We start from the raw sequence: 18,071 nt of genomic DNA, 5'->3' as shown, positions 1-18,071 counted from the left end.
AGTGCTTTATCAAGCTACAGCAATCATCAGCTGCTTAATAAATATTGGATTAAAGTCTGTAAAGGGAACTAACACGTGTAGCAGAAAGACAAAAAATGAAAGTATGTTGCCAGACACGAAGCTTTTCTCTTCGTGATGCACTCTGGTGTTCTGTGGGCTGAAGGACGTTTTTCAGCGATGCTGGAAATTGCACAACCAATATTATTTCTGACAATAGGGAAGGGTAATGGGGGCTGCAATTCTGGCAGTTTTGAGGACTTACAGAGTGAAACCTCCACAGAATGTAATGCTGCTAGAGAAAACTACAGAAACAAACCCGTTAGCCCCAAATACCCAGTCGTAGTAGTTGGAATTCAGCAATAGTTTTGGGTATGTGCTGAAATGAAAAATCTAGGCTTTGAATTGGTAGGCATTTGACATGACAGGATATGCTCACTAATGCATAGCAATAGATAGGTTGGAATTTTCAAATGGCCACAACAGAAGCAGAGAAGATAACAAATTCAAAACACAGGGGGCTTCCAGCAATACCACAATGTAATGTATTTCTTCTCTACAAACACCTTAAATGGTTATTTTCCAGTGCACAATTAAAAATCCTGCAGAGGTATGGAATTTTTTCTGAGTGCCACCAACAGCATCCTGTTGACTTAAATATCCTTGCAGTTCTGAACAGCCCTGCCCAGCTGGATTGCTGTGCTTCATTTCCATCACTCGGGGCCTCTGAACTCTTGGGTTCACTTCCTCTCAATATGCAGCACCACTGAATCTTCTGTGGTCCCCACTACCCACTGCTTGGGCATGGAATTTGTCTGCTAGCCCTTGAGATCTCAATGTTCAGATACCTTCAACTCCCAAGAGCAGGATCAGCTCTCCCAGATAGCTCAGTGAAGTACAGCCTTTCCAAGCTGTTCAACAAACACTCAAATCTGAAAAAAATGCTTTGCTGCTCTCCTTTGTGTAAGTTTTGAGTGATACATAACATAGTCCTAATAGCAAATTGCTGACTCCATATCCACTGAGACATTCAGTGATTTATCAGTTTCATAACCTCAACCACAATTCATAAGATGTACTACAAAGTTCCCTGAGCAGTATTCAACAGATTCATTTCTCCTTTCATCCTCAGAGCCATTCCACACATCTGTTGTTCTTTCCTCTTACATCTAGAACAAATACCTCCTTGTGACCAGCTGAAGACATATGAATTTTTACAGTTGAAATAATTGATAAAATGCATACATAATTCAAATAACCTGAGGTGATTTGTAGTACAACTGGATATTTTTTCAAGCAGAGGGTCATCTCAGACTTTCTGCACTGTCACACTGCTTCCACATATACTCAAGTGCAAAGCTTGGCAGGACTTTGGGATCATGAAGCAGGAAAGCTTGTAGCCATGTTTACCCTTAGCTGAGGCATCCAGCTGGGCAGAACAGGGGTGCTGTACTCAGCCAGGAAGGTGCAGCGGCCATGGGACTCATCGCAAGGCACTGACATAGCCTGTCCTCCAAACAGAATGAATTTGTAAGTAGCTTAACCTGCAGTGGCCTTTTATGAGTGCACTCAGCAGTACAGATTGGATCTCTGGAGCATAAACATGGATCTGAGCTGGGAAACATTCTGAACTTTAACCCATCTTTTGTCCCATGTCACTAAGGTGTGCGGCTTGTGTGCTGGATCTAAAGGCTTAAGTAGTCATCAGATAGCACTCTATTGTAGTCAACAAAAAGCACTGTTTACTCTTACCAACAAACTAACTGTAGCTCTGCATTAGACTGCATGCTTCAACACCCAGTAAAGAGAGCTTCAAGCATTTTGCTTTATTATTGCTCTTCTGAGTAACAAGACAAACACTATTTTGATATATGCATTATGATTTGCTCCAACAGAAACAGACAACTTTGAACTGGTACCATTTCAGTTATGAGAGTTACACTTAGTATCAAACACAGCACTAAGTAATTTCACACAAGATAACAACAAGTAATATTAGTTTAACAAGTAGAACTACATCAGTCTCTCTACAAATACTGCCACAGTAGGACTATCTGTCTGGGTTCTGAATAACGATCAGGAGACAGTCATTTTCTGCAAAAGAAATATATATAAGTGTTTAGTTAAAATATTTCATCTTATTTCCTGATAAATACTCTTTATTCATCTACTCCTCTCCAACTTTTGATTTGTTCATTAAGCACAAGTAAGAGCACTGACATTTATATTAGAAACATTCTGGAAATCTAAGCATTTTGTGCAAAAATCTGAGGTTACAGGCTAAAAAAAAAGTAAAATCTGTCATAAAGCTGAACTCTGCTATAGTAAAACTATTTAGTAAGCAGTGGATTTGCTTTCAAAAAGCCTTAAAGATATTTAAACAAGATGAAGAAAGTCACAAGACAAGCACCTGGAAGACAGCACTTGTTAGAATACAAAACTTTTGACATCTGCAGCCTCTTCTGCAGGTGCAGAGAACTCCTTTCAGTTCACTGAGTAGTTTATTCAAAATGGAGAACTCCATTTAGACATGAAAGAAGCAGAAAAGATCTGAATAGACTTCTACTATGAATAAAGTCTGAGCATGCCAGACTTTGCCTACTAATTCTAAAAGTCTGGAGAAGCTTTGGAAACAATTCAGTTGGACAGCATTTAACATTGTCTCTTTTAAATAAAACATTTGTTGAAAGTATCCAACGACTTTAGCAGGGCCATATCTGCTTTAGAGGAGGCCACACTTCTGCATGGTGACTTTCATGCAAAAGCCACTTAATATAAATCACAGGTGGTGATTTGCCACCTTCTATTATAGCAAAATATAGTCAAGCCTTGGAATCACTCAGCTCTGTTATCAAAAAAGCTTCACATTTTATACCACTAATTTTCAGGTCAACATGCTTTTAATAGTTACCAGTCCAAAAAATCCCCTCTAAAATACAACTGAAGGGCAAATGCAGAATAAGAATCAATTGCATCAGTTTACATCAATGAGTTAAAAACCCATGATTTTAAAAATGCATTAGGTTTATACTCCAAAATAGAAATCAAGCTAAAATTTTAATCTGAGTACCAGCTGATGACTAATGCTAGCACTTAATGACAGTGCCAGGTTTCTTTGGTTTCATAGCAGCATTATAAAGAACTCCAGTGAGGAAAGGTAATGCACACCTACAACATGCCTCTGCTCCACATCTGCTATGAAGCCAGCATCAGAGCACTACCCCAGTGAAGGCTGTCCATCACCACAAGCTCAGAGCCAATCTCCTCCATAGTGGCTACGCTGAGGAGATCTCTGAAGCTTCCCTTCACTGCTTATTTCTGTCAAAATCCTGCATATCATCAGTATCTCAGTTTGCCCCAAACAATCACTTCCACTTTGCCTGATTCATCTTGTGCTGACCATGGCTTCACCACAGCTCATCTGGTCTTGTTAACTATTTTAGAGATACAACTGAAAAAAATATGTAATTTGTATTAAACATCAGTGAGAAACTGGTTGGTTGTTTTAAGGAAAATAATTGCATCACAGTTACCACGTTGGTGATCATACTGCATGTCTGTGACACAAATCCCACCTATGGCTAGGGAGTGATGATAACACACCAAGTAAAAATCATCCAGGAAAAAAACAACAACATTGTTTGCATCTGCTTGGAGCTAAAATAGATCTGCTGGCTTTAATTCTCTGTATACACACACTACTTGGTATACAGATTTGTCCAGTGTTCCTTTGGGAGAACCAACAGAAGGAAGAACATTAATCAGCTCTAGACTTGTTTGTCTCCATGCTTACTGTAACTCTGTACATCAAAACCCTAACGCATCTGGTCACATGGTTAATCTATGGCTATGTTTGCAAATGCTTGTTTTCAAAAGAAATACACTCCTCCCTCCCCCTCCCCCTCCCTCCCGGTAGCCTTATTCATGAAGAATTAAAAGAAGCTGAAAAGGACACACCATTCTATTACTATTTTCATGGAAGCATACCTGGAGCTGCTATAATTTCATGCTTCTTTGTTCTGATCCTCAGGCAGATGAGCTCATTCTGAGGATCAAGATCTCTCACTGCACTCCAAGCTTGTGTGATGAGCTGACGAATATGCTCTGTGTACTGCAATGTTGTAGAGGTATCAAGATTTGTTCTTACTGGAATTCCTGCAAGCAATTAATTTTCTAATAACCATTTAGTGAAGTTGCATATTCTTCATATACAGCAGATCATGAGAGATAAAAACAAGGACTTAATTATGTTTTTTCCTGGTTTGTAGCAGAAAGGAGTTGTGTTGATTTCCTCAAATCATCGAATGGCCTGAGTTCAAAGATCATCCAGTTCCATCCCTGTTGCCATGGGCAGGGATACCTCCCACTAGATCATGTTGCACAAAGCCTCATCCTGCCTGGGCTTAAAATACCTCCAGGCATCCACAACTTCTCTGGGCAACACATTCCAGTGTCTCACCACCTTCTTCCTAATGTCCAATCTACCCTGTTCTAGTTTAAAACTGTTGCCCCTTGCCCAGTCACCACATACCTTTATAAATAGCCCCCCTCCCGCTTTCCTGTAGGCTCCTTTCAGACACTGGAAGGCCTCTAGAAGGTCTCCCTGGAGCCTTCTCTACTCCAGGCTGAACAGACCTAACTCCCTCCCTCACCCTATCCTTGTAGGAGAGAGGTGTTCCAGCCCTCTTATCATCTTTGTGGCCTTCTCCAACAGATCCAGGTCTTCCTTGTGCTGGGGGCTTCAAAGCTGGACACAGTACTCCAGGTGGGGTCTCACAAGACCATGTCCTTGTTTTCCATGTGCCCTAGCAGAGTCTTCAGGATCTGCCCTATTATCTTGTTGGACCCTAAGGTGAGACTGACTGGCCTGTAGTTCCTTGGGTCCTCCTTATCTCCCTTTTGGAAAATGGGGATTATGTTTTGCTTTTTCCAGTCAGTGGGAATGTCACCAAACCACCAGGACTTTTCAAATATGATGACTTCAGGTACCTATATCGCTTTTCAAAGCAGAATTTATATTAATTTATATTAAACCCAGGGTTCACAGGAATCCTGTAAGTGGAAAACTGTTTGGCTTTAATAACCTTCTTTCACTCATAAAAAGTTTATTTTATCTAGTAACAAAGACAATAGAATACAAGCTTGCAAGGCAGTTTTCTCTTTGCATACATTTCTAATGTGTCTTCCAGATGGATGGGATGGGAATACAAAAACTGAGCAAAAAGACTGAAAGGTTTGGTTATTATGGAAGAATTGGGTATTATAAGAATTTGGTTATTATAGAAGAATTAACAAGCAAAAATAGTGAATGTCAGGCAAAGAAATAGAAGCAAAAGAGTAAAAGATATAATACAACCACTTGAAATATTTGACTATTCTCTAACTTTCCCAGGGAAGAGCTACTAGAATCACTTGAAATCTGTGCTGTCATGTGAGAATTCTGTGCTAGTAGGATGTGTGGCTTAGGGAAGTGTACAGAATGACCAAGTGCATCCTTTGTGTCTAATGTTTATTACACAGGGAATGAAACTGATGTTTTAATGGAAACAAACAGGTGTTCTCAAGCACTACATTAGCCTGAGAATCTCTCTATAATCACAGCACTAAGCAGTAAGTCACTTAAAAGTAGCAATGAATTAGTGTCAAGTTTACATGACCTTGTATCTAAATGATTGCTTCAACAAACACAGCACTTTTAATGAAAATGGTAAATGTTAAATGATCCTCCAAGGTCCAACAAAAACATGAAAATCAGTTGACACCAGTGACATCCTTAGATTAAAGCTGAGCTGTGCTTGCTTTAGGACAAATTCTCTTTGCCTCTGCCACCCAAATTAGAGAAAGGCAAATAAATCCTTCATTAGAAATGCAGCAGTGTGATCATCCTCAACTGTGAAGGGCAGCAAGTTTATGAGATTTTCCAAATAAACAAGGTACTACACTTAGCAGAAGTTTCACTGAACAAATCAACTCTGGGAGTTGTAATAAATGACAGGAGTCTGTGTCAGGAGTCTTTAATCTGCAATTTCATCTGCATGCCTAAGTGTACCTACACTACCACTATAAAAATCTCAGTAAAAGACAACTGCTAATGTTAGTGAAGAACAGAGCAGTTCATCTTTTCAGGGAACCTGAACAGCCTAAGAAACCTAACTACTACACTGCTGGTTCAAGTATTATTTACTGTGATTAATTTAAGTTGTACACTTGTTTGAAGTATTTCAGCATAGAGAGAAAATAAAGTTTCTACAGAAAGATCTGAAGTAATTAGATCGATCAGTGCTAATTATGGATACTTAAAAGATGTTACAAAAACTACAAGTACACACCTACAGGAGGCAGAGTGTGTGAATCTAATTTTTTGGTAACTTGAATCATCCTCACAGAGAACAGGCTGTCTTGTATTCACATCTGGTGTTGAAACGTTTCTAAATGATAAACTAAACCCAAAATTTTTGCTCTTCAGTCTTGTCTGTCAGCTTCAGTCTGGCCACATGTTCTACAGGCTTGCGAAGATGATGAGATTTGAACAGGACACGTGAGGAACCTTTTACCGTGAAGAGTCTAAAGTGTGAAAAAGGGAAGTGGAATGTTCTTCCTCCTTTGCAGAAGGAAAGTGTGACAGAAGGAATCCAAAACAGCTTTTAATACCCCATGCTGTTTGTAACTGCAGAGCTGCTCAGACAGACTGCAGTGGCACACCTGAGTGGGAAGGCATACATAGAATAGAATAGAATAGAATAGAATAGAATAGAATAGAATAGAATAGAATAGAATAGAATAGAATAGAATAGAATAGAACCAGGTTGGAAGAGACCTTCAAGGTCAACCTGTCCAACCTATCAACCAATCCAACCCACCTAAACAACTAAACCACAGCACCAAGCACCCCACCAAGTCTCCTCCTGAACACCTACAACGATGGTGACTCCACCACCTCCCCAGGCAGCCCATTCCAACGGGCAATCACTCTCTGTGTATAGAACTTCTTCCTAACATCCAGCCTAAACCTCCCCTGGCACAGCCTGAGACTGTGTCCTCTTGTTCTGGTGCTGGCTGCCTGGGACAAGAGACCAACCTCTGCCTGTCTACAACCTCCCTTCAGGTAGTTGTAGAGAGCAATAAGGTCATCCCTGAGTCTCCTCTTCTCCAGGTTAAGCAACCCCAGCTCCCTCAGTCTCTCCTCATAGGGTTTGTGTTCCAAACCCCTCACCAACTTTGTTGCCCTTCTCTGGACACATTCCAGCAAGTCAACATCCTTCCTAAACTGAGGGGCCCAGAACTGGACACAGGACTCAAGGTGTGGGCTAACCAGTGCAGTGTACAGGGGCACAATGACCTCCCTGCTCCTGCTGGCCACACTGTTCTTGATGCAGGCCAGGATGCCATTTGCCCTCTTGGCTGCCTGGGCACACTGCAGGCTCATGTTCAGCCTACCATTGACCAGTACCCCCAGGTCCCTCTCTACCTGGCTGCTCTCCAGCCACTCTGACTCCAGCCTGTAGCACTGCAACCAATACTGTGCCAAGAAGTCAACCATCTCAAGTAACAGGACACAAGAAAACTGGGTTATTTTTCTCTTAGACCACACTGGTTGTCTTGACTTGAAAAATGCATTGGTGTGCAAGCACAAGTGCTTGATTTTGTTCATTTCTCATTTGCAGCTTAGTCCAAGAGCTCATTGGATCATGTCACATTCTATTGACTGAAACAAAAAACTGAAATGGCTGGAACAGAGCTTGTTCTGAAACCAGGATGCATTTCAGCTTAGCCAACAGCCACATCCAGACATGAGCACATGCAGGCACAAAGCAGCTTCTCAGTTTCTGTCTACCAGGCTATGCACTACTCTTTTGACCTGCATCATCTGTTCTGTGAACAAAGGCACATTTTCTTTAACATGCCCAGGCACACAAATTTAATTCTCCTCATTTTCCAAAGACATTAAATAAGTTAGGTCTCTTCTTAGTCCTGTTGCTTCAACTGCTGCTAGTGCAGTAGATTTCTGGGAGGACTGTAAAAGGGAAGGATGTCAACTAAATTATGGGCTTTGAGCAACCTGGTCTAGTGGAAGTTGTCCCTGCTCGTGGCAGGAAGGGCTGGAACTTGATGATTATTAAGGTTCCTTCCAATTCAGAACACTTTGTGATTCTATGGCATGAAACTCGCTGCCCAGAGATGTGGTGGAGTCTCCATCTCTGGATTCATTCAAAACCCATCCTATGCAACCTGCTCCAGGTGAACCTGCTCCAGCAGAGATCCCTTCCAACCTCCGCCGTTCTGTGCTTCTGTGCAACCTACCAAGAGATGTTCAAGACCTGTTTCTGAAATATAATGCACAGCTTAGTTAATCCAGGGGGATAAATAACAACATGGAATCCCTGAAGTTAAGATGATGACACTTTCAGTTATTTCTTCAGAGCAAAAGGCTTTTGATTTTTCTGCCTTTACATTGATTTGAATGAAAAAATAGATCATATGTAGAGCTTCAAGAAATGGATATAACCCAAACTTTCATGTCTTCAGATGAAACAAACATTCCTGAAAATCATGCCTTCAGAACAACATTGCAAGCAGATGGTGTTGACACCTTAGAACCTGCCGGTTTGCGTCTGAGTTACTGCCCTTTGCTGCTACCAAGTTTGTTCCTTGGAGAAAGCAGAGGACGCTTTACCTTCGGCGTTTACAACAATCATTCCGATAACCCCCTTGTGGTCCTGAATCCTCTTTAAGGTTTCCTCCACTTCAGCCTGTGCTAAGAGAGGACCAACGGTCACCACACACCCTGCAGCCACCACAGCTCGGCCCGACAGCGAGCGCGGGCCCCGGGGAGGAGGCGGCGGGGTGGCAGTGCCCGAAGGCAGCCCCGGAGCTCTGCGCTCGGCCGCCCCCGCCCTGGCCCCGGCCTCCCCCGCCGCCCCGTTCCCCGGGCGGGAGCAGCCCCATTACCGCCGCCATGGCCTCGCCGCCGTTGCTATGGAGCGGAGGAAGTGACGCGGCGGAGCGGCAGCGGGCACGGTGCCGCGCGCTCCTCCGCCCCTGCGGGCTGCAGCCGGTACCCTCAGTGCGGGTTCCGGGCCTAGGCTGCCTGGTAGTTTTGGGCTAGAACCTAGAGGTCACGTCCTGAGGGGGCAGCGGGCAGGGCCACCTACCCTAGGGTGTTTTTGTTAGTTTAAAGATGGGGCTGACTAAATCCTGAGGACGCCAGGTTAGCTACTCTCGTTAGAAATGAGTATTTTTCTTCTCCCGTGTCTAAGCGTTGCCTTGCCTGCGCTGTTTTGTCACAAATGTTAGCTTGTGTGTGGGTGTGCAGAGCTTGTTTGTCACCAGTGGAAGCTCTCCAGTCTAGCTGTGCTGTGATCTCGGTGTATAAATAGATTAATCATCACCAGAAGTGCTGTGTGCTGCCATCGCTTACTCGACGTCTCGGATGGGGCAGACCACTTGCACAACGCTGCGGTGTCAATAAAGTTACCTGGCTGTTTCTATTCCTTACCCAAGGAGGAGGGGAACAAACTTAATGTGCAAGCCATTTGAAAAGCCATCTTTGTCCATGCACACACTAAATACTACTGATACATTCAAAAGTCTTTCACATTCTCCCGTGGCCTTTCAAGATAGGAGAGTTAGGCTTGAGATAGGAGAGGCTTTTGAGTTGTGTATGAAGCTTCTTGGGGTTTTGTCACTGAAGTGACTGTCCCCTTTTCTGCAATGTATCGTGTTTTGGGAAGCCAGCAGGTGCCCCTCTCTTTTATTTTTAATAGATGTGAAGAGCAAATTAACAAGATAGTTATTAATCTACAACTCTTTGAGGGCTGAACTGTGTTTCAAACTGGTGGCAGTGAATAAGCACATCATTTAATGTGGCTTATGGTCCTATGTTGGAGAGAAAATAACTTTGTTGTGTGGGATTGCCCTATCTACTGCAACAATATTATTCTAGGCATTTATTAAGTTTCAAACTGGCAGGGGCCAGCATAAATCAGAACTGCTGAGGTTGCTCTGTCTTCAGATTAGTCTGTAACTGAATAAGGTCTGCTTAATGAGGGAAGGGAGAAATTATCACAAATACCAGTATGCTTATTACAAAAGCTGCTATTTTAGGAGCTAACCAAACATCTTATGACATGCTATGGAAGGCAATGAAGAACACTGTGCCTGGAGCTGATAATGGTCACTGTGAGTCACTGCCTCAGCTCTGTGAGTTGTGGTTCACCTGTGAACCGTTCAGCTCAGCAAGGAGGTCTGCATTGATACACCTGTGCTGTTTTGTAACAGTGAGAAGGATGGTACCCTGAATTTCTGGGCATGAGGTATCTTCAGAGATATTTTTCATTTTTCTGAACAATTGAAAGCACCAGTGCATGATTATTGAATCTGACTGGAACATCTGCTAGCCAATTTTGGTTCAATACAGGCAGTAGATGCTCTTAAATGGAAACACAGGTTATACAATATAAACTAGATCCTACTAGATCCTATAATAGAAAGGAGTGATCCTTTCTATTATAGCCCAGTTAAAGCCAGCACACCATAGGATAACATACTGTAAGAGGTAGTGGTGATCCTGCCCCCAGGAACTGGACTGGCAATTCCAGGGATTTAGAAAAAACTAAATGGAGGAGGTGGTTTTTTTCCACTGACTCTCCTGCCCTGTTTTTTTTAATTTTCAAGGCTACTTTCAAGACTGCTGCTTTCCTTCATGGATGCAAGATGCCTACATGTTGTGTTTAAAAAAACAAAACAAAACAAAACAACACAAAAAAAACCCCCCACACAATAAAAATATCAGCACAACTGTGCAAAAAATACTGAACTGGAGCCAAAATGACAGTTAGTATGATACAGGATTATTCTTGGAAGCATTATTTATGCTCAGCATGAAAAACTGAAACATGCAAGACTTTTACAGGCACTCGGATAAGCTTTGTCATGGACTTAAGACACATGAATACAAAAAATATATTTTCCTGGTTACTTGAAATTTAACTGAGGATTAAGATTCCAAGCAACGTAGTTGCTCCTGTGATATACAGTAGAGAATGCAGTATTAGGAACAGAATGATGCTCTCTGAAAACCAGAAACTCTTCATAATCTGGGACTGAAATCTTGCAAATGCCTCCGTGGGAATATGTTTAAATATTTGCTGGTAAAAGCAGCAAGTGAGAAGTTTCAACTTGAAGTGCTTGCACTTGTATTCTGGCATTTGAACTAATTTCTGCATTTATAGTTAAGACTGAGGAGGAGAAAAGGCAACTGAAAGAGTGGGAAATATTTTTGTTGGTGGTTTTCTCCCCCCCGCCCTGCCCAATGACAGAAATTCTCTGTATATAAACTAGGAAGAGGATTTTGCTGGTGAGTACATAAGAATGTTTCCTTCCTTGCTGCTTCAACCCTGAGACCCAGGAACAGGTAGGAAGTGAAGAACACTGAGGGACTTGAGCTACACTGAACTGCTGTAAACAGTCTTAATTTCATAGAATCAGTCAGGGTTGGAAGGGACCACAAGGATTATCTAGTTCTAAACCCCCTGCAGTGGGCAGGGACACCTCACACTAGATCAGGTTGCCCAGAGCCACATTTAGCCTGGCCTTAAAAACCTCCAGGGATGGGGCCTCCACCATCTCCCTGGGCAACCTGTTCCTGTATCTCACCACCCTCATGGGGAAGAACTTCTTCCTAACATCCAGTCTGACTCTACCCATTTCTATGGTTTTTTTTCCATCCCCCCTAGCCCTATCATTACCTGACACTCTAAAAAGTCCCTCCCCAGCTTTTTTGTAGGCCCCCTTCAGATAATGGAAGGCCACAATTAGGTCTCCTTGGAGCCTTCTCTTCTCCAGACTGAATAGCCCCAAGTCCCTCAGTCTCTCCTCATAGGAGAGGTGCTCCAGCCCACTGATCATCCATTTGCTGCCAGCCATAATGAAATAGCATAAATCAACTCAATTCACGAAGAACTTTTTATAACCAGTAATCTTGATTACCCATAGCTGTGAAAGTCTGTCAGATATTGTGGTAGCTTCGTTGCCCATGCTGCAGGGTGTCTCTGGAAGCTTTCAGTTTTGTTGGCCTGTGAAGTGGAACGAACTCACACAGGAGCAATAGCGATGCTGTTGATGACTGTACAGTTGGTTCTTTCCTCTATGCTTTTATTTCTAGCCAAATAGTCTACAAGGAATTTTGGTGGAAGCAGATAGTGTGATATAGTAGCTAAAAGCTTAGAGTCCTTTCTTGGCACACAATCTCTACAAATATATAAAAAAAAAAAAAAAAGGAAGACTGATTTTGGGGTATTATGGGATTATTTTGACATAATACTGAGTGTCCTGGCTCTCACAAGCCTTCCTCCCCCCACAGATGGGAGGGAAAGTAACACTCAAGAAAACCCTGGCTTGAGATAAGGAATATAAAGAGATAATGCATGCACAAGTACCTCAGCCTATTTGCAGAAAAGCTCAGCAAAACACAGAAGCAGAAGCCAGTATCCTCCCCCCACCTCCCTGACCTGCAGCCCACCCAGTGGAAAACACCAACACCCCAAACCCAGAAACCAGAAGCAGAACAGGAACAGGAAGCCACTCATATTACAATCTGAACTTCAAGCCCCAGGATACTTTGCTTCAGCCTGCACTTTCATTTTGAAGCTGGCAGGATGTCAGCATGGTATTGAGTATCAGCAGCATGGGATCATACAGCAGCATTGATGGACTACCCAGTAAAGCAGAAGAAGCTGGTAGTGTACTGTAATAATCAATGGCCAACCTATATTTTGGATGAGCAGGAAAAGTGGGTGGGAAATGAACCTATTACCCATGATGCTATTTTGCAGCTTTTGCTGTTTTGCAGAACTGCCAACTGTCTGTCACTAGTGAAAACTTGCAGGATTGTATTTGTATTTGGTCAGGTGTGGTAAGGGCATTCCTGTGACAGGATTCTGTGAAGAGCGTGTAATGATGAGGGAGGTGGTGTTAAACATTATATCCACATGGTCTGAAGTGGACAGCATTCGTTCAGGATGTTCACAGCTCACCTAGGGAGCACTAAGATTCTAAGATGAAATTCTCCTACTGCCAAGAAATGAATGGCCAGACTGTGTGCTTTGTCATATCTTAGTTGTACTTGCCAGCATCATTTCAGGAAGAAATGCCTCAGCTTTACTGACACGAGGCTTCATATACAGCAGTATTATGTATATGAGGGGCATATATACATGTGTATAAAGCATGTACATGTAATTACAGTTAACTTCCCAAGAGGTGCTTTTTGGACCATGCTGGATTCTCTGGAGAAACCATCTGACCAAAAGTGTTAATAATAGTGAACCAGGACAGGGCAGATTACTAAAATATTGCAGTCACCTGAAATTGCACTTAGCAGCTAATGTTGGTTTTAAGAGTTATTCATTTGGTTTTGGAACTGGTGACAGCAGCACTTCCCATAACAAAGGGGTTTCCTAGCAAGAGGAATCAATCCCATCTCACTGTCTCAAATCAGCAGGATGTAGGTTCTTGAGTGGACCTGCAGAAAAAGCCACAGTTTTCCTAAGTAGACTGATGTCATCCTTTTAATTATGTTTTAATTATTAAGTTAAAATCTAGAGGCAGCAAGATAATTCCCCTATTGATTTTTCAAACCTCAGGAAACTAAATTAGAGTAGCCAGGAGAATTCCAAGCTTCTGTTCCCTTTGCCTGGCATTTGAACAAATTAAACCTCTCAGTTTGTAGAAAAATTAGGTCATAACAATAAGGTTCGCTGCGGGACTTCACAGTATCCATGGGAGGAAGGAAGGCTGATGCTTGGAGAGAGAGCCTAGAATGCCCTCAGTTAATTAAGCGTAACAGCAGAGGTACATCATTTATCTGTTCCGATCATGGCATTGATTAGAGTCTCTCAGAATTTCAGGACATTCACCTTTGGGGGCACAGTGGGACTGGAAACAGACCTCTGTAAAACAATGCAGTGACTAGCAGGAAAGTAAAGGTCACAGAGAGATCTGAACTGATTCCTTGAGCTTTGTGGACAATTTGAGAGAAAAAGGTTAATTCTCCTTCAAGGATGCAACCAAGCAGAAAATCAGCTAGTCCAAATACTCACAATTTTCAGCCATCTCTGCAAATTATCCTCAAATAATGATGCAAGCACTCAGAACTTATTTCTGAAGAGTAGGGTACAGTATTTTTAAAAGCAACACTGAAGTCAAAATTCTGCAGTGGATGCATAACAGGAGGTCCTGAATTGTAACTGCCCACATTCTACTATGGACAGCTGGGGCTCTCAGCTCTGTTTTGCATGGTGCCGCAGTAAGAAGGATTCTTCCTCCTCCAGAAATACATAACTCTGCTTTTGTCCTGAGTACCCTTTTAGTTGCCGTGGCTCTGCACCACTGGTGTCAGTGAAATTGCTTCTATCTCAAGCAGTTAAAATAATACAGAGAAGAAGCAAGGAGACAACTGCACTAGAATGTTCCTAGAAGTCAGCATTAATTACCAGCTGGCAACAAGGTTTACAAGGTGCTGTTCAAAGGCCATGAATGCAAGGAACAAAATAGTTAAACAGAGGTTCAGGCTAAGAAAATTTGCTGTAATGTTGCTTATTTTTAAAAACAAATAGCACTTCATGGCACTTTGTATTTTCGAAGCACTATAGGAATGCAGAGAAGAACATTGTAGTGAAGAACTTCAGATGCCACAGAAGCTAGAAGGAGAAGCAAAGATTCAGCTTTCTTTGGTATTTTCTTATATACAAACTCCATAATTACACCCATGAAGATGACTGCAGAGTATGACAACAAGGGATGCATTCATTAGCACTATTCAAACAATCTAAAATGACTTTTCAGCTGTGGAAAGAAGACTCTGGGTTCCAGTAATTCATTCCTTCCTCCTCTTGCCCTCTGTCTTAAGGGGAGCATGCATTTGTCAGATGAATCCATCTGTCTGTCCAATTTGTTGCTAATTTTGCCACAGGCTATCTCAGAATCTGGTCTTAGGAGCAGTGTCTGCTTCTTATACACTAAAGCACAGTGCCTACCATACAGTTGTGACTGCTGAACTAAGTACTCAAACTTACTCTTCTGCTAACACCAGCTGGAAATCTCACAGCCACCTTCCACAGGCTTGCTGAGCTACGAGTGCCTTACAGTATCTCACGATGTCTGGTTCAGGCTGTACTCCAGAACAACACAGTCAAATAGAAATAACAAATAATGATAAGATACTTAAATTAGTAATGAAGCTGTACCATTTCTGTAAGGAGTTCTTAGTGTCAGCTGTGAAAAGCTGCCAGTTTGTTTCTAATTTACTAATTAGTGGTTTATAAGAGAGAGGGCCCATCCCTAGAATTACCCTTTCATCTGCACAAAATCGTGGCTGTAAGTCTAGAGCTCAGCATTGGCCAACTGTGTGTCTGCCAGCACGTGTCAGGACTGTGAAGAAGAAACTGGAAATGCTCTTATCTCCAAGCAAGTGAAAGAGTAGAGCTAGATGGAAAAAAGTGAGAAGTGGTCTGGTTAAGCGAAGATGTTATTTGCTGTGACATGTTGTTAAAAGAAGTTTATAGCTGAACCATAATCTAAATAAAAATGAGACTGACTAATTCGTGACCTTTTTAATTCCAGATTATTGTTAATTGTAGAATATTCTAAGCAGACTTTCCCAGGGTATTATTCCAGGAGGGTTCACAATACACTTGCCATAGCCTATCTCACATGACAAACCCATCCTTGGCCTTGGCTAACAGTCTGCTGGACCAGTTTTCTTTCTATCAGCGTTTCAGCAAAATAGCTTTGCTGACTTAAATGAAATTATTCTGCATTCATGCAAGCTTTACTTTCCCCTTGTGTGTTCCACTTTGGAAGAATTTCAGAAATAAAAGGAAGACTCATGGTTCAGTAAACCGCAAAACAGAAGTTACAGTCAAGAAAATTGAGTACCCACACAACATCACTGCATTTTTCTCGACCAGTTTTCTTCCTTGCCTTTGGGGAAACAGAGGAACCACAGACAATTTCTACTTATTCACCCTACCACAATCCATTAATAAGACCACTGTAACTCTCCCTTGGCTACCAGCAGTGTTGGCTTCCCTAATTCGTTGCAGAGGTGCCTGTGCTGATGCACTAGCAGGATATATGACCGCTTAGCTGTAGTTTCACTGTGAACATAGGAGATGAGCTAGGTTGTGGTTTACAGCAAGAGCAGCTATGAAGCCACTAGCCCATGGAAAAGACTAGGCACCATTACCAATGGCTAATCACCAATGAATATTTGCAAAATCTCATGCACTGGAAGCTCAGCAAAGTCAGCACTATGGTAGGGAGCCAATGGAGAGGTTTCTCTTTGCAAAATGAGGATGTTTTACTGGGCTTTCATGTACTTCACACCCACAGTGTCTCAGTTAATGTAACACATTTCACCTTCCGCTCTGGGTTAGAGCATCAGAAAACACATTTTAAAGACATCAGATCTTATTTTTCAGAGTTAAGCTTTTCACCCATCTTCCACTCCCCTGCTGATGTTCTGTAAGATAAGGCATGGATTTTTCCTAGTGTCACAGTTTTAGTACTCAGAAATTTATTTTTAAGTGTTCCATTGATCACCATTTCCTGTTGAAGGAGGTAATGTCTACTTGCACCATTTGCATTCAAAGCAAGAAGAGCTACAAGGAGAGAGGAATTCACACACACCATTACTTCAGCCAGATGCCGTGTTAGAAATTGCTCTAATTTGTATTATTTAGATCAAAAGCATCAATGCCCCCAAAAAATTCACAAACTCTTTGGGTATGGAAGTAAGTTCCCTGAATTTCCAGGGAAAAGCAGAGGAAAAGGTAGATCCATATTTAAGAAGAGGAGTTCCATTTCACAGGGTTTCTTTTGACTTCTGCTGTAGATCACACTCAAAGACAGTATTTGCTCAGTGCCTGTGGATCAGATAAGCATGGGGAATAATGGATATACAAATATTAAACATGCAGACTACAAAAAGAAAATTCCTCACATTAAAATTTGGCAACTGAAGGCTTAAATTAGCATTAGCATATTCAAATCAGGGGGGTTGTGAGCAAGCCTGCTATCTTAAGCTTCTGTTTCACAAAGAATAACCAAAGTGGATATTTTCTCAGAGGAGAGAAAGGCATTTCAAATAACATGAAATTAAAAAGCATGTTTCCTAAACAAATGCACCAGCAGAGACAAGGCATGGTCTTTGCTTCTCTCAGTATCCTTTACTACTTGTAAGTGTTAATGGTGCTCCAGGAGATAAAGGAAAGTAGAAGGTGCTTCATAATTTCAGCTCTCCTCAGACACCCTTAGTGGCAGACATTCCTAATATAGATAAGAAAGATGGAACGGATATTAAAGCAGAACATCTCTCCATCTCTTCTTTGTTATTCTAGCAGAGATTTACCTCAAGCACTTTCTCCGTGCCGTGGAAGTGGTGTCAGTTATTGCAGATGCCACTGTGGTCTGCCCGAGAGGAAGAGGCATAGGTGTGTGTTAACACTCCCCAGCAGTGAGAGATCTTAGATACTGCACATTATGATAAAAGCATCGGGGGGTGCGTGCCAGAGGAGGGGGGAACTGGAGAGAAAAAAAGGAAGGACTGAGTGATTCACTTGCTCAGTAAGCAAACAGAAGAAGATTGAAATTGTCTCAAATTCTGCATTTCCATCCATATGCAGACTGGTATTTGCTTTCAGATAGGCGATGTTTTAAAACACTCTATCCAGGCAAAGATGGCAATTCTTTTCTAGTTTGCAGAAGTTTTCTATAGTGGCATCACACCATTTTTTGATGGGAGCCCCTGAGCAAACCTGTGAGCGAAAGCCTGCATTTCTTTTTGTTTTTATATATATTTAGCTCAAGAATCCCCAGTGATTCATAGCCAACAGGCTGAAACCAGCCTAATTTGCTTTCTTGTCTGGCCATTAGATGGCAGACAACGGAGCAACCATTGCTGTGCTTTGTGTCCTTGAGTTGATGAAATAAACAGAAAATGCTGCTGGCCTCTAAATTAGCTCACTTCACAACCCCTAATGATGACATACACAGCATCCACAAGGCCTTCAAAG

General features: G+C 42.0%; 1 protein-coding gene across 1 annotated transcript; it reads right to left on the bottom strand.

Annotated features, from left to right (window-relative positions):
• Positions 1 to 1,918: 1,918 nt before the first annotated feature.
• DYNLRB2 (dynein light chain roadblock-type 2) lies at positions 1,919 to 8,888 on the bottom strand (the record flags this gene model as incomplete). Its single annotated transcript, XM_009901159.2, has 3 exons — positions 1,919 to 2,091; positions 3,985 to 4,152; positions 8,672 to 8,888. Coding segments are annotated over 3 exons (429 nt in total), but the record flags the coding sequence as incomplete, so codon positions are not given.
• Positions 8,889 to 18,071: the final 9,183 nt, after the last annotated feature.

This window comes from Dryobates pubescens, chromosome 19 (genome assembly GCF_014839835.1).
Source record: "Dryobates pubescens isolate bDryPub1 chromosome 19, bDryPub1.pri, whole genome shotgun sequence".
Taxonomy (NCBI): Eukaryota; Metazoa; Chordata; class Aves; order Piciformes; family Picidae; genus Dryobates; species Dryobates pubescens.
Note: the sequence above shows the minus strand (reverse complement) of the source record. Positions and strands in the feature narration are given on the sequence as shown.